The sequence below is a fragment of the Phyllopteryx taeniolatus genome, chromosome 11 (genome assembly GCF_024500385.1).
Source record: "Phyllopteryx taeniolatus isolate TA_2022b chromosome 11, UOR_Ptae_1.2, whole genome shotgun sequence".
NCBI lineage: Eukaryota > Metazoa > Chordata > Actinopteri > Syngnathiformes > Syngnathidae > Phyllopteryx > Phyllopteryx taeniolatus.
The window spans coordinates 22,427,379-22,447,460 of record NC_084512.1 but is presented as its reverse complement, the minus strand read 5'-3'; the positions used below and the strand labels follow the sequence as shown (position 1 = coordinate 22,447,460).

The window sequence follows — 20,082 nt, the reverse complement described above, 5'->3', positions numbered from 1 at the left end:
ATTGTGACTTTAATCTCATAACATTAGAATTTAGTTTTTCATGTAATATGACTATTGTAAAAGTACTCCTTTTTACAAACATTATTCCATATTTAGTCTGGTCAAATAATTACAAATATTCCTATCATACCACATCTTCATTCTCATTAAAATGCACAATTGTTTTTCTGTTAATATTGCAACTATTCTTGTAAAATAAAAGTATATGATATATATATATATAAAAGGAAGGGCCACCCTGAAACAAAGTGTTGTGGTTATAATTGACCATGCGAGGCGGTATAATAAGGCCCCAGCCTTGATATGAATGGATCGTTGTCATGGTAATCCAACTGAGAGGGGTCTGCAGAGACAAAGAAGGGATTTGGTGTCTCCAACAGGTGTTCCAGTTGGGGTGGGTGGTTGATGGGGGTCTCTATACCTCCACCTCCCCCCACCTACACATGAGATGAGATGACGCAGTTAAAAAGGCCGTAAGCCTTTTGCTTGATTTTGTGGTTTAAACAAAACTACGTTGGTGACACTTGTGGGGGATAATGGCTGCGTTGAAAGGAGCGTTGGGAGCAGGTGACGCACGTCTGGGAAGTGGAGGGGGAGGGGGCAAACTCTGCCATGACCTCGGGGCAAAGTGCAGCCATTGTCTCCCAACAACAGCCAGACGACAAGATGCGGACTGGAGAGCAGGAGTGGGCAAAGTGTGGCCTGCGGGACATACACTGTATCAAGAGTCATACTGTTATATTTGTAGACAGGGTAATAAATAGATTGACAGATCGAGCAGAGTAGTTGTAAATAGAGCTTTAGCGAGCTCTGACATGCAGGTTTGCACATGCTGCACGTCCATAAGATTACGGTGGCGCGTATTTCAAAAGATAGCAAAAAAAAAAAGACTTTGATAAGGTAAAAACATTACATTGATTAAAGTAAGCTGCACTGTCACATGTCTCTTCAGGTTTGCACTTGCTGCATGGCTGTGAGATCATGCCAATCTGCAGTTTGTTTGTCAAACACATTCTAGATATCTAGACTTTGATAAGGAAAAGGCAGAACATTGATTAAGATGTGAACTGTAAATTGACGTCTACTCAGCTTTGAACTTGCTGCACGGCTGTGAGACCACGCGGATGTGTATTTTGTTTGTCATATACAGTTTAACTATAGACTTTTATTAGGTATAAACATTACATTGATTGATGTAAGCTGCACTGTCACATGTCTCTTCAGGTTTGCACTTGCTGCATGGCTGTGAGATCATGCCAATCTGCAGTTTGTTTGTCAAACACATTCTAGATATCTAGACTTTGATAAGGAAAAGGCAGAACATTGATTAAGATGTGAACTGTAAATTGACGTCTACTCAGCTTTGAACTTGCTGCACGGCTGTGAGACCACGCGGATGTGTATTTTGTTTGTCATATACAGTTTAACTATAGACTTTTATTAGGTATAAACATTACATTGATTGATGTAAGCTGCACTGTCACGTCTCTTCAGGTTTGCACTTGCTGCATGGCTGTGAGATCATGCCAATCTGCAGTTTGTTTGTCAAACACATTCTAGATATCTAGACTTTGATAAGGAAAAGGCAGAACATTGATTAAGATGTGAACTGTAAATTGACGTCTACTCAGCTTTGAACTTGCTGCACAGCTGTGAGACCACGCGGATGTGTATTTTGTTTGTCATATACAGTTTAACTATAGACTTTTATTAGGTATAAACATTACATTGATTAATGTAAGCTGTTCTGTGACATGTCTACTCAGGTTTGCACTTGCTTCACGGTTGTGAGACCATGCGATTGTGTATTTTCTTTGTTCTATATAAATATAGAGACTTTGATAAGGTATAAGCATTACAATGATTAATGTAACTTGTACTGTGAAATGTCCACTCTGATTTTGAACTTGCTTCACGGCTGTGAGACCATGCGATTGTGTATTTTGTTTATTTGATATAAATAGAGACACTTTGAGAAGGTATAAGCATTACAATGACTAAAGTAACTTGTACTGTGACATGTCCACTCTGATTTTGCACTTGCGTCACAGCTGTAAGACCATGTTAATGCACTTTTATTCTTTGGCAGATGTGGATTTTGTTTGTTGTATATAAATAGAGCGACTTCCATAAGGTATAGGCATTACATTGATTAAGATGTGAGCTGCACTGTGACATGTCAACTCAGGTTTGCACTTGCTTCACGGCCGTGAGACCATGTGGATGTGCATTTCATGATTTTCTTGATTAATTATTCGTTGATTTGAGCTATTTCTTTCTGCGTTGCCCCCCCCGCCAAACATACAAGCACACACAGTCAATACCACACGCACGCCACCACCCACACACGCACGCACGTTGACTTTGCCTCGTGTGTGATAGCCGAGCCACTGGTGTAATCCTCCAGCTTTTCAGATTATACTCCCGTTGGGGTCACATTCTACACCAATGCCGCGACGGGCAGCGCACAGTCAGCGTTCAAGCGTCAGACCCGACCGGGCGGCTGATATAGACGATGCCCCAAACACCCCCAAACACCCAGCACCCCCACCCCTTTAGGGAGGGTGTCACTCTCACAGGCGTCCGTTACAGGGCGGGCCACATCTGCAACAGGCCGGCCATCTGCACCTATTGTCTGCACGGGCACGGCACGCATGGCTGGCCTCATAAAGACCCCCAGAGACACCCCCCTGCCCCACAGTCCCACCCCTCCTGTCCTCCCTGGGCCCTCACAGCTTGCAGAAAGATGACTTCTTAATCACCAGTTGAGTGTTTAGCAAAGACGCAAGGAAGGCACGTTCAAGGCTAGTTGCTTTGCAATTAGCCGTCAAGGTTAGGGTTCAATGTGGTTGACTACACGGTGTGTAAGTGCTTTGTGATTGAAAAGGGAGGGGGAGGGGGCAATATGCTCCAAAATGACAGGAACGCATGGCAGCATGGGGAACAAATCAAAAGGGAAGAATGCAGTCAGTGAGTCGGCAGATCATCTTTACTGCATGTAATATTTGAATGCTAAAGTGATTTATTTACAAACACACTTGTGAGAGTAAACAGGAAATAAGAGATCACGTTATACTACAGAATTATAGTTCAATAATATCAAGGAAATAAGGTTCTAATATATTGTTGCACTTTTTTTTTTTTTTAAGTCCTAATTTTGCAAGAATAAAGTCACAATATTTACAGGAACAACTTTGAAAGGTTGTGAGAAAACATCATCAAGTTAAAGACAATAAAGCTGTAATATTACCAGACTAAGCATTTTCTTAATTTTTTGGAACTTTTTTTCTGGTGACATTATGACTTTTTTTTTTTTTTCTTGTAACCTTCTGACTTTCTCATATTGTTACCAGTTTTTTTTCCTGTAATATTCCGACTTTATTGACTTGACATTTCGTAATTTTATGACTCCATTCACGTAGTTTTTCCGACTTTTTGTCTTGGAAAAAATACGATTCTTGTCGCGACTTTTATCTTGCAGTATTACGAATTTCTTGCGCCAATATTATGACCTTATTCCTAAAAAAGAAAACAATACAAAGATACAATACACTATATACACTAACATACACTACAAATACACTAATACACTAACACTATTATGGCTTTATTGCCATGAAAATTACATTTATTCCTTTACATTTAAGCAATTTAATAACCTTCAAAGGATATACTACTATTGTTGGAACATAAAAAAATAAAACATTTGTGAAGAAATGCATAACTTGTAATTTCACGACTTTATTCCTGTAACATGATACCCATTTTTCTCACAACTGGACGATTTGACTTCCACAATAGAACAACTTTATTCTCATATTATGACTTTTTGTCTCAAGTATATACAGCTCCACGCTTATTTTTTTTTATTGCAATATATATATATATATTTTGTTTCTTGAGGCAATTTACAACTTAACTACATCATTGTCTGGTAGCTTTATAGTCTATGACTATTCTTGTAATAATGCAATGGTGTATTTTCTCTCATAAAAAAACAATTTTATTTCTGTAATATTACGACTGTTCACCCTTGAAGAAACGTTGTTGTTGTAGCTTTCAAGCACAAACAAAAGCAAAGCAAATTTATTTATAGAGCGCATTTCATACACACGGTAACTCAAATGTGCTTTTAATGATTACAAGGATTTAAAAACAAAGGGGGAAAAAACATCTTATAAACATTTAAAACAAAGAGAAAAATAAAAGTACAATTAAAACAGCATACGTGCAAGAAATAACATTTAAAAGTGGAAACCCTTTTTAACCTGAACTTCAAAACATGCACACTTGGGGCTGACGTCACTTCTGTTGGCAACTTATTCCATTTGTGTGCAGCATAATAGCTAAATGCTGCTTCACCATGTTTGCTTTGAACTCTGTGCTCCACTATTTGACCTGAGTCTGTAAATCAGTGTAAAGACTTTAGAATTGGACTAATGTCTTCTGACCTCTTTGTTCTGGTCAGAACCCGAGCTGCAGCTGTTTAATGCTCTTTTAGGGTGGAGTCTTGTCAGAAGACCATTACAATAGTCAAGTCAACTTGAGATAAAAGCATGGATGAGCTTCTCCTGGTCTGCTTGACACATGCAAAGCCTTCACTCTGGATATGTTCTTCAGATGGTCAATTTTAGTAATTGATTTGATATGACTGTTGAAATCAGGCCGGAATCTATCAGAACACCAAGGTTTCGGACTTGGTCTTTGTTTTTGTTTTTTTAAAGAGAGTGACTCCTGGTATTTTTGTGCTGACACGATGACTGCTTTTTGTAACTGTTTTATGTTACACTACTGCAGAAGTAATATCTCAGCTGTTTATTTCTACTTCCCTTTTTGGAAAAAAAAACAAAAAAACATTTCTGTTTTCAATTGAGTTGTACAGGTGATACTCAAAGGTGGACCCTACTAGTACATGTATCTTAAACTGGATCTCAAGGATGTGAAATCAATTCTCCCACGGCTTTCCATGCACAACACTTGAAGTGTTTTGGAATAAAACAAAATGTAAATGATGCTTTGTTATAAATCCACCCCCCGCCCCCCTCTCCCAGCATTGATCATGATGAGGATGTGTTCTGTGGCCCACTTGACAATGGATGCGGCGTGCACGCGTTCAGTGGGAGGGATTATCCACCAAGTAGGGCAAGTGGCTGAGACTAAGGACTGCAATTCCATCCAGCCTCGGTCATCCGCTCAGAGCACACACGGACGACACGCCAGGGGCTGCTTGCTCATTTGCCCCCGTCACTACCCAAAACAAAATTAATAAAAACTAACAAAAAAAAAATGGTCAAGTACGTGGGACAACAACGACAGGACGACGAGCTGGAACCCCGGCAGCTAGTTTTGGAACGCGGTGCGTTCACGGACCCGCGGGATTCGGGAGACGTGTCCGACTGCTCGCTGGGCGACGCGTCCCACGCCGAGTGTTCCGCCATGGACACGTTCATGAAGAACGTGCAAGTGCTGCTGGACGCCGCGCATTACATCGACAGCGTGGATAAGAACAGCGGAAGTAAGTGGGCCGAGGACAGACGACGAGCGTGTGCGTGCCCTGAACGCGCCTCGGTCGGATCCGAGGGGGGGCAGACAACAATAGAGGCGACGTGCACGACAACGCAAGGCCACAAAGGACTTTTAATACCTTATACCGCACAGTGTAACTAAATCAACCCGGAAATGGTGCTAAATTCGGACATAATGCATCGGTCGTGATCCAATTTGGTGCGTTTATTTATTTTTGTTCAAGTGTTGTTGCGATCTGTTCCTATTTTAAAAGGCAGACCACAAGAGCAAAAACGCACCGAGTGCCAATTTTTTTAATCGTCATGCATCGACGAGCGTTAAAACATCATTTTAGTTCTTTTAATACATGTGAAATACGACACCAATCGCCACTTCTAATGAATTAAATATGTCGCTCCACCTATTAAAAAAAACACACGCAGCCCACAACCCTATCTTAATGTCAAAATGAGTGATTATTAAGTAGTTGTTATGAATTATAAACGCCGGTTGTCACTTTGAAGGCCAAGCTTCCTTGGCTTGGATGTGTTCACGTTCACATGGTTCCCACATGGAACATATTGCTGTCTCCTGATTGGCCTCGCACTCTTCTTCACCACCGTCGCTGAGCCAATCCGACGCGAACACATGCACGACGGGATTTGTAGTATTTTACTCAGCGGCACATAAAGTAAGAAATGGCGGATACAAATTATTATTATTATTTTTAAAAACATTTTACTAGCTGTATATTGAATATAAATGTCAATAATGACCATTTAGTTACCTCGTAAATCCAAAACTTGCTGAATATTGAGGTCAGGACACATGCTAATGCTATTAGATAACTACGACGGTAGATATGTGTCAGATCGAGTTACCTGTATATCACGTGAACTTTGAAAGTGTAAAATGTACAATTATTACTATTTTTTTGTTATTACACAGAATGTGAGCATGGTTATGCTTCGACGTACCCTGCTAATGAGACGGCACACCCACAGAAACATCGTAAATTCAACAAGAACAAGAAACTGGACAATATTCACAATAGGTGGGTTCAGTAAACAGTGTATTCCAATTATGAACCAGTCAATTTTTTTATCACAACAAAGGTACATACTTTGCTTTGTTTTAAACTCTCCTATTGTGTGTTATGTTATGTATTATAACAATGTTTTGTTACCTTGTCTAACTACACTGGACAAAAATAAAAATGGAACATTTTTGTTTTGCTCCAATTTTTTTTAATTAATGAGCTGAACTCAAAGACGTAAGACTTTTTCTATGTACACAAAAGTCCTTTTTCTTTCAATTCTTGTTCACAAATCTGTCTAAATCTGTCAGGGAGCATTTCTCCTTTGCCAAGATAATTAAATAATTAAAGACAGTGTGAATACTGCACAGGTGTGCTATAGACTGTCACCCAAAAAATGTGCACAAGAAATGTTTTTTTAAATCCTTTTTAAACATTAAAAAAAAAAAAAACTTTAGACGGATGGATTGGACCAGCAGCATAGTAGGATGGTTAATCATGAATAATCAAAGCTACAGCTGAATATTTTATATAGTTTTTTTTTTTATACTATTGTATAATTGCATTTATATTTTATATTTAACTTAAACACTTCATGTAATATATATTACAGTATTTTTAGAACAGTTTATTTATTTACATTATATTTCTATTTCTACTATATTTTAATTATTCTAAAACATATCATGTACCTTTTTAAAAATAATTTATGCAACTATTTGAGTCTCAGATCTTTCTAAATTTCTAATGTATTTGTAATCACTGCAGGTCGGCCCACAATGAATTGGAAAAGAATAGGTGAGTAATGAAAGACTGAAGTGATTTTTATGTATGTATTTAGATGTTTTTCTCTCAGGGTGGGATTAAAAATAAAATAAAAAATCCTAATTTATATATTTAAAATTTGTTAAAATAATGTGCATCCATTTGACGTTAATTATACTGAAAAATCATGTTAAATGTAATCATCGCTACAATAAGGCTATCTTTCACAAGGACGTTGTATCCCACGGCTTGTAAAATTCACCTTTGACGGAGCGTAGCCTTTAGCGACACGTTCACGTAGCCTCGGTTAGCAAGTGAGACGGTTCCTGGAGGACTTGCGGACATTTCCCCAGTCAGCAAATGTGAAGCATCTGTTTCCAGACAACAAGACTCCTTCCTGGTGCACAGCCTCCCCTCCCCTCTGCTGCAGGATGAGGCGACCGTAGCTGTAAGCAGACGGCAAATGTCAGGATGCGTTTGTGTCCAAAATTAAATGGCCTGTTAATGTTTGCTAAACAAAGCAAGTGTAGGGGGGGGGGGTGGGGGTTGGGTGCGGTGGGGTTTTTTGGGTGTTGCTTTGAGAGCGATTATGTCATAGCTTGACCTATATAATACATTACTGCTTTCTTCTTTCGGTATACCTGGTACCAGTTGCGGGGCCGTATATTTGGTAACTGGGCTTTAATCAACCTCTATTAACACCACTATCGCCTCACAATTACAGAAATACTATACTGTACAAAAACGTAATATAACAGCACGCAACTGTGCCACATACATCATCTGGAGCAGTTAAGAAACAATATTCATTTCATAACATGACAAAAACATAGAACTTTTAAATACTCATCACCATATGTATTAATGTATTAATTAATGTTACTACTTGAACAGTTTTGCTCTGACCAACCAATCAGAGGACAAAAACATGCTGACTTGTGAGGATGAACTTGAAATCTGATTGGTTAAAGAAACAGTGCCATTGCAACTATAGCATGACCTGGGCATATGAGATTGACATGGCAACACTTGAGGCTGAAATCTGATTCGACAAAAAAAAAAAAAATTCTAACATCCACACGCACATACTGGATGCAGATATTAATTTAACAATTAGTTTATTATTGTCCCCTGCTGTGTCTAATATTTTGTTACCTTATTTAGCTGCATCCGTGGATATCTGACTTCCTGGTCGTGCTGGTTTGTGTGTGTGCGCGTGCGTTTTTCCTCCCCCCAAAGACGAGCGCATCTCCGCCTGTGCTTGGAAAGATTGAAGTCGCTCATCCCGTTAGGACCAGACTGCAGTCGGCACACCACGCTGGGACTCCTCAACAAGGCCAAAGTGCACATCAAGGTATGGTGCTCGTTTAATGGCGCCGCACTGGCACGACAGCAAGAGTTGAATTGCACAATTGCGCCGGCACATCTAATGAGATCAAACACGAGAGATGTTCAAAAAATAATAATAAAAAAAAGAAGCTACCGTGACGCTGGTTGAATTCTTCTCCTTTCAAAGCAAACGAATAAAGGTTTTTTTTTCAAACATATGATAGTACACAGTGAAAACAAACAACTCACTCAGTAAGCTTCTATACTATTAATACAGGATAAAGACTATATGGTAGTGAGTATTGTTACATTGTATGCCAAAAGTTGGATGAAGTCAGGTACAGTGCCGTTAAAAAGTATTGGCCCCCTTCTTAAATTCTTATATTTTTGCATAGTTTCCCCACTTTAATGTTTAAGATCATCAAACAAATGTAAATATCAGACAAAAGTATAACCCAAGTGAAGTTAAAATTCTGTTTTTAAATGGTGATTTCATTTACTAAGGAGAAAAAAAACTATTCAAAGTGAAAACGTCATTATTCCCCTTGTTAAATCATGAATTAATTGTGGCTAATCGCAATTTTGGTTTAATTTTCACTGATCACACCCAAGCCTGATTACCTCCAGACCAGTTCAATCAGGAAATCATTTAAACAGAAACTGTAGGACAAAATCAAGTCAGACAAAATATCTAAAAAAAAAAGCTGCAACAAAATGACACTATCCCAAAAAATTCAAGAACAGTTGAGAAATGAAGTAATTGACATCTATTAGTCTGGAAAGGTTTATAAAAGCCATTTCTAAAGGTTTAGGATTCCAGCAAACCATACGGAGTGCCATTAACCTCGCATGGAGAAAACACACAACAGTGGTGAACCTTCCCAGGAGTGGCCGGCCTCCAAAGATTACCCTAAGAGAACAGCAATGACTCATCCAGGAGGCCATAAAGGAACTCAGGAAAACTTCTAAAAGAAATGCACGCCTCCCTTGCCTCAGTTAAGGTCAGTGTTCATGACACAACAATGAGGAAGAGGCTGGGCAAAAATAGCATCAATGGCAGAGCATTTCAGAAAAAGAACATCATACCAACAGTCAAACATGGTGGTGGTAGTGTGATGGTCTTGGGGTGCTTTGCTCCTTCATGACCTGGACAACTCGCTGTAATTGATGGAACCATGAATGCTGCTCTTTCATAGAAAATCTTGAAGAAGAATGTTCAGCCATCAGTTTGTGATCTCAAGCTGAAGCTTCAGCAGGATAACAATCCAAAATACACCAGCAAGTCAACTTCTGAATGGCTTTAAAAAACAAAATTAAGGTTTTGGCGTGGCCCAGTCAAAGTCCAGACTTGAATCCGATTGAAATGTAGTGGCATGACCTTTGAATTTAAGAAGGGGGCAAATGCTTTTTCACGGCACTGTAAATCCCCAGACTCCCTACTGAAGGTCCAGGTACCAAATGATTGGCCCACCATTGATATATGATGTATATATAAAAAAACAAAACAAAACAAAAAAAACATCTTCATACAATGTCCAACTGCAAGCAATGTTCCAAATGTGGCCATTTGAGAAATTGTAGATTGCTTACGGGGGTTAATAATGGCTGCTTACCAAAGAGTTTCCCATGACCTTCCCACCGTACGCTGTCTGTGTTCATAGCGAGTGAGTGGGCACTCAGGATGTTTTAGTGGCTGCTTCCTGTTTTTTTTTTTTCGCTTGTGGAGATTTGAAGCTTTTGTTTGCACAATAATGAGGTTGCGTAACATATAACGTAGATGCGGATTGACTACTTATATGGGGATGGCATTTAGGGGGTGTTTTGTGGTTGGAAATACTTTGCTTTGTGTATAATGCGTGGGCAGTATGAGGTAGCTAAAGTAAACAGTTGACTAAAGTCCTGAAAATGTGGTTCTGCTCTGATGTGGTTTTGGGTGAATGGTTGGAAACTGGAGCAGGTCGATGCAAACGGCATGCAAGAAGCTACAGGAAACGGCTTAAATAGTGATACAAATTTTCTCACATCACTGTCCAATGCACTCACCTCACGCCTTCATCTCCTCCTTTTCCCTTCAAGAAACTGGAGGAGATGGACCGGAGGAGTCAGCACCAGCTGGATACCCTGGAGCGGGAGCAGAGGTACCTGCAGAGGCAGCTGGCCCAGCTGGAGACGCTCGGCGAGAGGGACCGCGTCCGCATGGACAGCCTAGGCTCGCCCACGGACTCTGACCGTTCAGAATCGGACCTAGGTCAGGCTAAGTTTACATTACTTGATTTTAACACTACATTTGTGCAGTTCAGTTGTATTTAACTTTTAAGTACATTTAATCTTTTAGAACAGTTTTCATACATTTTAATTCTAATCATTATTTAAGTAGTAGTCATTTTCCTTTGAGTGCAGTGTGCATGATGTAGTATTTTGTAATACTCTTGTATATTGACCCAAGCGGCTAAAAAGGGGGCAAAAAATATTTTTTCATGGGGAGTTAATTCTAGAGTGGGTTGCATTGCCCCATGAACATTTGTGGTGTGCCAAAGAAACAAACATAACAGAGTTCATTGTCATTTTGTGTGTGCGTGCAGAGGAGATCGAAGTGGACGTGGAGTGTACTGACTTCTCCCTCGGAGAAATAGACAGCGTGAGTAGCGGAGGTGCCAGCGACCTGGACGACCAGAGCAGCCGGCAGAGCTCGGCCAGCGACGAGGGCTACTCCACCTGCAGCCTCAAAGTGGCCTTCTCGGCTTGAGGCCCGTCGCACTGTGCTCCCCCGACCCTTTCCCCTCCAACACCACTATTTTATGGCTTTAACCAAGGGTGGGGAGCCTACGGCACACGCACGACAGTATACGATCCGACCTGCCATTGCAATTCGGGAAGAAAAAAATAAAAATAAAATATAAAAGCGAGCAGAAAGAGTTGCCCCCAAAAAATTAAAATAAATACAAATAAATAAATAAAAACATCGATCCATCCGTTTTCTATAGCATTTATCGTCATTAGGGCTGCTGCAGCCTATCTCAGCTGACTTTGGGTGTGACAGCAATACAAAAATAATGCAAAACATGATGGTTTTTACCATTTGGGAGAGCACCGGAAGCGCAAAATTACGTTTGAAGTGATGGAATTGGATGTCTAAGTGGAAGAGGTAAAAAAGCAAAACAAAACTATTACTGAGTTACAGAAAAGAAATCTGGCGCGCCGATAATTTTGGGGAAGCCTGCAACGTAAAAGCCATGCTTTGCTTATCTGGACTTGATCCGAGTGCTCCACAATTAGATTTATACGCCCATCCTGCGTAACATTGCGTTAAAACGTAGGACAGGACACCCGGAAACGACCCAGATGCATGGAAATGCAGAGTCGAAAGGAGTTTTGTCATAGGCGATATGGCATTTTTGTGATTGGTGAAAGTCAGCCCTTTGATCATTTTTTTTGTTTTTGGCATTTCAAAAACATTAATATGAGTGGAAAGTTTCTCCCTGCTGCCTCACGTTTTGCCTGCTCTACATTGGTTTTCACCTGCCTTTCAGATGCGCTGTTTAAAAATGCTAAATCAGCCACTACAATTCATCCCTGGTTTGAAAAATCACATTGCGCGTGCTTAATTAATACATTTGCATAGACTCCCACAACACGCAACGTGAACTAAAAAACAATTTAGCTTAGTGTTTGGCAGACACAATACTGGTTGTGCTTGGTTAGATCAGCTTCGACATCTGATTGCATGAGCAATCAAGAACTCAAAATGGCCCCCGATAGGAAAAAGGTTCCCCACCCGACTTAACAAATCACCAGCCTACAGCTCCAAAAACACCCCCACCCCACATGTCCACTTAAGAACCAGCCTGCAGCTCGACTCCAACCTAAACCTGAATGTTGTTGTCCCGTGATCAGCCACAATCAAAGAGAAGCACGAGGGGGTAAGTCTACCCTTCAATGAATCAAATTGATCCTCTTACAAACCAGCAAAAAAGGCCACAAATACCAGCTTGACGTTTGTTCCATTTGCCTTGTTAAAAAAAAAAAAAGTTGCCCTTTTTCTTTGTGGAAGGGCTGCGACATTTGCATTCCAAAAATGTGTTTTTAAACACAGAATCTGCTTTTAGTCGTCAGAGCCACAAGCATCAACTCTCTACGCACGATAGTTGTTCTAATTTATTTTGCATAGTATTTATTTTCTTTGGTATATTTAATTGTGCTGCAGCTTAGAAAATGTAAAAAAAAAAAAAAAAACATTTTAAAAAAACTTGACCTCCCCTTTTTTTGCATTTAGTGTCAGAACCTGTTATATTTTATTTCCCCATTTAGAAAGTAATAAGCTATCCGGTGCTTGTCCGAGCACAAGGCGAAACGAAAAAGCAATAACGCATCTATTTATTTTTTTAACATTGCTTTTGTCCGTCCATAAGCTAATACTATTAAATGTCCAACTTGCAAGACTAGTGATTTATGTAAAAAAAAAAAAATTGTAAAGATATCGAAAGCTACAGTGCATGTGTGTTGAATGTTGTAACGTGCTTTGGATAGACAAGGCTTTGAAAAAAATGTCTGTAGCATGAACATTTTTTTTTAAAGTTCACATTGAAAACCCTTGACTGTTTTGATACCTGGTGTTGCACTGTTCCAAACCTTCATCTACCACAATAATGACCATTTCTATCCATTTTATTCCCTGCTAGTGAATCCATCAGCACCAAATTGTGTCTTAATGTGGGTGTATGACTCTTGCACAACTCCCTGCTCAACCCACCTACCCAATGTGTTTGGGAAATGTATCAAATGCACTATAAAAATAATTGCGCTTGGGACTTTATGTCCAAAAAATAAAAAAGCACAGCCCCGATGTTTTCTAAATGCTTGATTAGGGATTTATTGTGATTTTATTATTATTGCGCAAAACATCCTGCTGGTGCCCTGCTGATACTTTGTTACGGTTCCTGACGACGCTCCCTGGAATCATAATAAACCTCTTCCACCAAGATGTGAACCAATCGTGTGTTTAACTCAAGTCATTGTCCAGGCCACTTATCCTAGGGAGAGTCCTGTATTATGTGTAGCATTGATTTAACGGTTTCCTCCTCTAAAATGGGTTACGGAAAATGTATGTTATTTTTTAGTCATTTGTCATTAAATCATTTCATTGATTTATTGAAAATAAAACAAATATTGTTACCCGAGTAGCAGAATTGCCCAAAGTCATTTCTGTACGTTTTCAGAAAATCGGAGAAAAAGAAAATTCAACCAACAGGAAGAGTCCAGTTGGCTTGATTAACCTTTGCGTTGTACCATGACCTGCATGAGTGACTACCTACAGATGTATTTATATAAAAAAAAAAAAAAAAAAGTTTGGTATTGTGACATAAGTTAAACATGACTTAGGTAACTTTGCCATTATGTTAACATTATTACATTAGCAACGATATAATAACAGACATTACATGCATAAGTCTTTTCTTAACTGAGCATCACATCATCAATAAAAAATAGCAATGCACTTGCTAATTATTGTGTTTTTTCTTTATGTCTGTGGATTCTTAGTCATTCTGATCATGGTAACCCGCAAAAGTTGAATCAAGGAAACTGGACTTCGTTGAATTTGCTCCCTTTTCCCCCAAAAAAGATATTGAGATAAATCACTAGTAATTATGCTATCGGGCTTAAAATTAGTAAAATGAAGGTTTATATACACACACAAACACAATAGATTACTTTATTAATTGGTTGTCATTAAATATAAAAAAATGAACATGAATTATTTAATTTGAACTATTTCAATGTATTTTTTAACTTAACAAAGCCAGTTTTAAAAATCAAATGTAGCCTTGAGCACTAAAGTAAACCTTGGTTGCACTATTAATCCAACTAAAAAGTGCATTCTTAAGAGTCATGTATAAACAAGTTAACCACTGGTTAATATAACTAAAACAAAGCTACTCAACATTCAATGGCAGATGTAAGGAGACAAAACGGTAAGGTTCTGTAAGTGATAAGTATTTATGGTTCATATTTTTCAACGCCAATTAGAAGCTCACCGACCTGACGTTTGCGGACACCGATGATGGTTTGAACTCGGCAGGTTGTTTTTCCAATGAACAGCAGGCAGTCGTTTATAAAACTCAACAAACTGATGTTTATTTGACTTTTATAAATACAGAAATCAAAAGCGGAAAACCAAAGCTAATTTGGGCCATCAACACTGTTATTGATGTTCTTACACCCAAAAATAAAAATACAGCCTCACCAATTCTTCGAAATGTTGAGCTTGATCCACGGCGTGAAGTGTATTTGACCTGTGTGTGGAATTAGGGCACAAGCGGCTAACTTCCTGTTGGTACAGAACAGGTGACCCGATTACAAAGCAGGGTGGCTTCCTGTGTAATTTGGACAGCTTTTGATCTACCTGCACGATATTATGAAAACTACATCAATGTTTTAATTCAGTGGTGTGCAAGTGACGACGCCGTTTTTGTTTTTTTCCTTTTCTCTCTCCAATCATGTGTACACACACAAAATGGACAACACTGCTATATTCCAGTATACAGTCGGGGGTGAGTATTTACAGGAGATGCAGTGGGGGGGTGTCACTGCGGCATTAAATGCCTGACATTGTATTTGGACGTGTCGTTGTACTGAGTCATGGGCTTGTCGGCGATGCCGCACGTGCCCACTCCCACTTTGCCGTTGACGCTTTCTGGAGACGCAAATATGCTTCTCTTCACCTACGGAAACAAACGCTATCGTTAGTAAAGACATACAAGAGACGCAATGTAACAACGAAAAATAATTACGACACTGCCGAAGATGCATTTTACAGTATGTATGTTATTGTGGTTACAGTTTCCAGTGGTGTAGCATCATAGTTTGTAATATTATGGTTATCTTACTGAGGAACATGAGTACTACAGTTTCCTCAAATACCAGCCTCTGCTCTAATACATGCTGTGACTTAATTACATGAACAAATAGCGACCATAGCTCAAAGTATAACAGTGTATTATTTTACTTAATGGAATTATTTTTTATTAAAAATGTAATTATTTGAGGAACATTTACACTATAAAAAAAACGATATACTGTTTAACATAATAAAATGCATTTGTAAAAATAAGGACCTCACTACTAACAAACACACACCCGTAACATTTAAAAAAATAAAATATTGTACAACAACTCTGCAATTACAGGCCATTTAAATGAAGCATTAATATTTATTTGCAAAAAATAGACAGCTGCATATTACTTGCTGCCGTGCCCCCATTGTCTGGTAGAGCAAATAGAGCCTCAAACTCGAATACCTATTAGAATGTGTTTTATTTTTAACCAACCATTTTTTCAAATGAGGAAAATTAACAAAACAATGTAGTCCACTATTTAATATAATAAAATGCATTTGTACATACTGTATATAAAAGCCTTCTCCCTATAACATAAACAAAGAAATTTAACTATAATGCAAATCGGTGCCATTTCAATGACGACTCATTATTTCCTTCCCTTCCATCCATTCAAGGAGAGGGGGTACAAGAAAGTTACCTGTCCTTTCTTGTTTTTAGAGTAGGCTTTGTTGTTGAACTGTTGCCACTTGGACTTTTGGTCCTCTCGCTCCTGCTCCAGTTCCTTCATCCTCAGCACCTTCTTCTGGGCTTTCTTCTTTTTGTATTCTCGTTGCTCGGCTATCTGCTCCTTTCTAGACTCGCAAAGAAGAAAGAAGCGGTCAAGCCCCTGCCACATGCAGACATCGAATACAATACGCAAAGCACGTTTTGGGCGTACCGGGATTTGTTCCTGGACAAGCCGAGGTCGTCCTCAAGCCGCCTGCGGTCCTCCACGGCTTTGAGGTTCTGCAGGGGGATGACTTCGGCGTTGCCGTAGCCAGTGAAGGTGACGGCGGCCGTGCTGTTCTCGTGGTCTATCTCCTCGATCTCGGCCTCATACACCCTGCAAAAGAGCCACGTCTGTAAGCAGGTGAGTACGGTTCACAGATGGCCCAGAATCATAAGTGACGACCGATTCATTGAGACGTGAACAGTGCTTTTCGGACGACCGTAATTCCACAGAGTGACTGCTTATTTACTCAACTGCATAGACTACCAGCTGTTCAGAAGACGTGAGTTTGCAGTTCAGCTTTACAGATGACACATGTACTATGGAGGCGACGTGTGGAAAATACAGGTGCACCTCAATAAATTTGAATAGTGTTTGCTAACATTCGCAAGTGAGAGAGACCAAGCCCTGCTGCGAATAGTGAAAATCTGTGAGTAATTGATCCCCTATCCCCACAAAAAATTAAATAAAACAACAAAATGGCACAAGGCGGCGCCAAAGCACTACTCAGGGAACAACGGAGGATAGATTCGTAACAGAACATGAGCAAATTTGCGAACATTATCGCAGAAAAGTTAAGCCAGTTCAGTTGTCCGTAATTGTACGGATTAATTTAAAAAAAAAAAAAAAAAAAAAAAAAAAAAAAAAACATTTGCCCATTTCCTTCCGAATGAAAAATATTTAGATTATGGAACAATCTTAAGATGGTGAACTTTGGGTTTTTGTAAGCTGCAAGCTATAATCATCATAATGATTAAAAACAAATAAAAGAAAAACACTAAAATATTACACTGTGAGTCCACGAGTTTCACTTTTTGAATTTAACTTCTGAAAAAAAAAAAATTCAGCTTTCCAAGCCAATATATTCTAATTTATTACGATGCGCCAGGTGGTATCAGTGTCATACTAAAGGTAATTCATTATTTTGAGGGGAGGTCTATATTGGAGGTGCTGCATTTATTTTCTCAAGTGGAGGACAATCAAATGGGGTCTATTAGCGCGGAGGAAACTTTTTGAGGAAATACGGTATACTGAGGTAAAACATACACCAAACAATATGCTTCATTTGCACAACTTATGGCTTAAATAGCAATTGCCCCATTTATAACACCGGGCATTTATTTTCCCTGCAACACTGAATTGAAAAATAAAATAATAATGGAAAAAAAAAAAATAATCATGTTCTGTTCGCCGCCAGCATTTGAAAGTTAATGTCTGAACCGTAACACTGATGGAATGTTGGAATGAAGGGAATTTTGCGATGCCAGGAGAGCAATTTTGGGTTTAATACTCAACACTGATTGCATAAGCAATCTCTTGTTTTGCTGGGTTCTATGTAAAAGGCACAGGCGGATACATAAAGGCCCCGATGAGACAATTCTATGCATCGCTTTGTAAGAGACTAATATTTCCCTTTAAGCAACAACAGCTGCCTAAATATGTGCATTGTTTGTTTTAAATATTACCTGTAGTGCCCACTCAGGATCATAAATACAGGTGCATCAACAAATTACAATATGGAAAATGCATTTTTTTTTTCAGTAGTTCAATTCAAAAAGGAAAACTGGTATACTATATATTGACTAAATAAATGGGTCACGCTTTTTAGAACACCACTTCCACCTACTTTCGACATTAAAAATCATGTCTTACGTAATATTCAAATTTATTGAGATGGGTAATTTGATGTTATCTTTAGCTGTAACACAATCATCACAATACTAAAAAAATAAAAATAAATACAATCTTTGGGTTTGACTTTCACTTTTGGAATTGAACAACAAACGAACTAACATTTCCACCGTATTCTAATGGACAGAGATGACCTCATATGTATTAGGCACATGTAAAACCCAAGAGCAAAGTATACAGAGGCTTGTTTGTGGTGATACAGGTGACACTCACTGTCCGTCCTGACTCCACACGGACAAACACTTGTCTCCCACTTTCCAGATGTGCCTGACAGGTGCCGGGGTGGCGCCATTGGCACTGGGGGCAGCTTCCGCGGGCTGCGAGGCCAGGAGGTCTTTGGTCAAGTCGATGACTTCCTGAAGGAGAAATTATAATCAAGCTTTAGGTCAAATGTCATTCCCTAAATCTGGGTTATAAAGACTAACTCATACAGTGAACCCCCGCTATATCTTGGGTATTTAATCGATCGCTTTTTATGAGTTTTTAAAAGTATTTAGGCAAGTCCGAATCTTTAGTTGGACATTAATGTAACCTCTATGCAGGCACGTCGATGGTATTTTGCATTATATGTTAGCATTAAGACAGCCGACTTTTGTTTGATAAAATTATATGGTTTGGTTGAACATTTCAGTGTTTCAATATACAATGTTTGTATCTCTTTTGTTTATTGTGTCGGTTTTGACTGTAAACTTCAACTGGGAGTGACAAACAGCTGGAAGCCAACACACTCTGCTTCTTATTTGGAGAACTGTGAGAGTGAGAGTCTTCTTTGTAGTTCCTCAAAATTATGTAATACGATGAGTCTTCATTTATTGACAGCGAGAGCGACTCATGCTAAGGAATATTCTTAAAAGTGTCTTTTAGTTAAGTTTAAAGGTGTTTGCAGCGGGTAAGAGGGTTAAAACTAGGGATGTTTGACACTACTATTTTCCAGGCTGATACCAGTATGAGTATTCACGAGTACACACCACTAGCACGTTTGATGCATACAATTTTAACTAACACAATGACATCATTGTGAACCAAGACCTCTTTCTTTCATGACTGTATCATTACACACGATACTATCAATAAAAGTTAAACCTCACACTTTGCACAAATTTTACTGTAGCGTAAAATAATAAATTAGCACATACCCACATGCAACATCAATCATAGCTTGTGGTACACTTAGGGTTTTAACTATTAATATAAGCAATTATAAACACGTGTTGGCGGTGGGTCTTGGTCCACTACATCACATTCAGTGCTCATGATGGCCCTAAAGACAAACCTGCAAGTCTTTTTGGAGCTTGAGGAGATCCTCATTGTCTTGGTCGGTGGACAAGGCAACCTCAACCTGCTGTAGCTGAGCTTTGTAGCTGCCGAGCTGTTTCACCAAGTCCTCTGACATCTGTTGAACGGCATTTAGCACACAACATTGACTCTTGTGTGTCACCAGCTAGGCAACGTTAGCACACGGTACGGGTGGACGGAAAATATGAGCGTATCGACGTGGTGGTTTCAGTTCGCATAAACACAGAGACTACGCCAGGAGCTCAAACTAATATTAAATTCTAACTAAGACGTCACAATACGATAAAAAGTTCCTGTCAAAAGCTCGTATCTGTTAGCTTCGGCCTTCGTTAGCCGACGTTTAAGCATCGCACTGGATGCTAATGCTAACGACTTAGCGGCCCGGGAGAAAAAGACAGAAAAACTGAAAAGAAAAACAAATACCGCTCATAATTCTAAACACAGCTTAGTCCAAAGCTAAACTTACCTCTGTATGATTGAGGGTGATATATAAATTACGTAAGCATTCACCTCTCACGTCTAGAATTCAACAAAAAAAAAACCCACAAGCGGAACAACAATAATGGACGTCGTACTTTGAAGCCTGTCGGTGGAAATCTCGCGATAACACAGAAGATCTCGATTAAACTCGAGGA

General features: G+C 39.2%; 2 protein-coding genes and 1 long non-coding RNA gene across 3 annotated transcripts; 1 reads left to right on the top strand and 2 right to left on the bottom strand.

Annotated features, from left to right (window-relative positions):
- Positions 1-316: 316 nt before the first annotated feature.
- On the bottom strand, positions 317-8,562 carry LOC133485693 (uncharacterized). Its single transcript, XR_009790757.1, has 3 exons — positions 8,462-8,562; positions 7,569-7,752; positions 317-702 (listed from the first exon to the last, which is right to left on the bottom strand). It is a non-coding gene; the product is annotated as an uncharacterized LOC133485693 (long non-coding RNA).
- Positions 4,224-14,129, top strand: LOC133485691 (max-interacting protein 1-like). The gene is made up of 6 exons (XM_061789848.1): positions 4,224-5,515; positions 6,454-6,559; positions 7,310-7,339; positions 8,546-8,660; positions 10,712-10,883; positions 11,218-14,129. Exons 1-6 carry the CDS (start codon positions 5,287-5,289, stop codon positions 11,379-11,381), a joined length of 816 nt encoding a protein of 271 aa, XP_061645832.1. The 5' UTR covers positions 4,224-5,286; the 3' UTR covers positions 11,382-14,129.
- Positions 14,130-14,331: 202 nt separating this feature from the next.
- smndc1 (survival motor neuron domain containing 1) lies at positions 14,332-20,057 on the bottom strand. The gene is made up of 6 exons (XM_061789849.1): positions 19,914-20,057; positions 19,425-19,544; positions 18,365-18,507; positions 16,409-16,573; positions 16,169-16,322; positions 14,332-15,354 (listed from the first exon to the last, which is right to left on the bottom strand). The coding sequence occupies exons 2-6, from the start codon at positions 19,542-19,544 to the stop codon at positions 15,217-15,219; spliced, it is 720 nt and encodes a 239-aa protein (XP_061645833.1). The 5' UTR covers positions 19,914-20,057; the 3' UTR covers positions 14,332-15,216.
- Between the last annotated feature and the right edge of the window lie 25 nt (positions 20,058-20,082).

Excerpts from the sequence above, each read along its gene's own strand:
- smndc1 (XM_061789849.1), bottom strand. The coding sequence starts at position 19,544 with ATGTCAGAGGACTTGGTGAAACAGCTCGGCAGCTACAAAGCTCAGCTA. Across the intron at positions 18,508-19,424 it reads AGCTCCAAAAAGACTTGCAG|GAAGTCATCGACTTGACCAA; the intron begins GTTTGTCTTTAG and ends TTTCTCCTTCAG. Across the intron at positions 16,323-16,408 it reads TTGTCCAGGAACAAATCCCG|AAAGGAGCAGATAGCCGAGC; the intron begins GTACGCCCAAAA and ends TTGCGAGTCTAG.
- LOC133485691 (XM_061789848.1), top strand. The coding sequence starts at position 5,287 with ATGGTCAAGTACGTGGGACAACAACGACAGGACGACGAGCTGGAACCC. Across the intron at positions 7,340-8,545 it reads AATGAATTGGAAAAGAATAG|ACGAGCGCATCTCCGCCTGT; the intron begins GTGAGTAATGAA and ends CTCCCCCCAAAG. Across the intron at positions 8,661-10,711 it reads AGGCCAAAGTGCACATCAAG|AAACTGGAGGAGATGGACCG; the intron begins GTATGGTGCTCG and ends TTTCCCTTCAAG.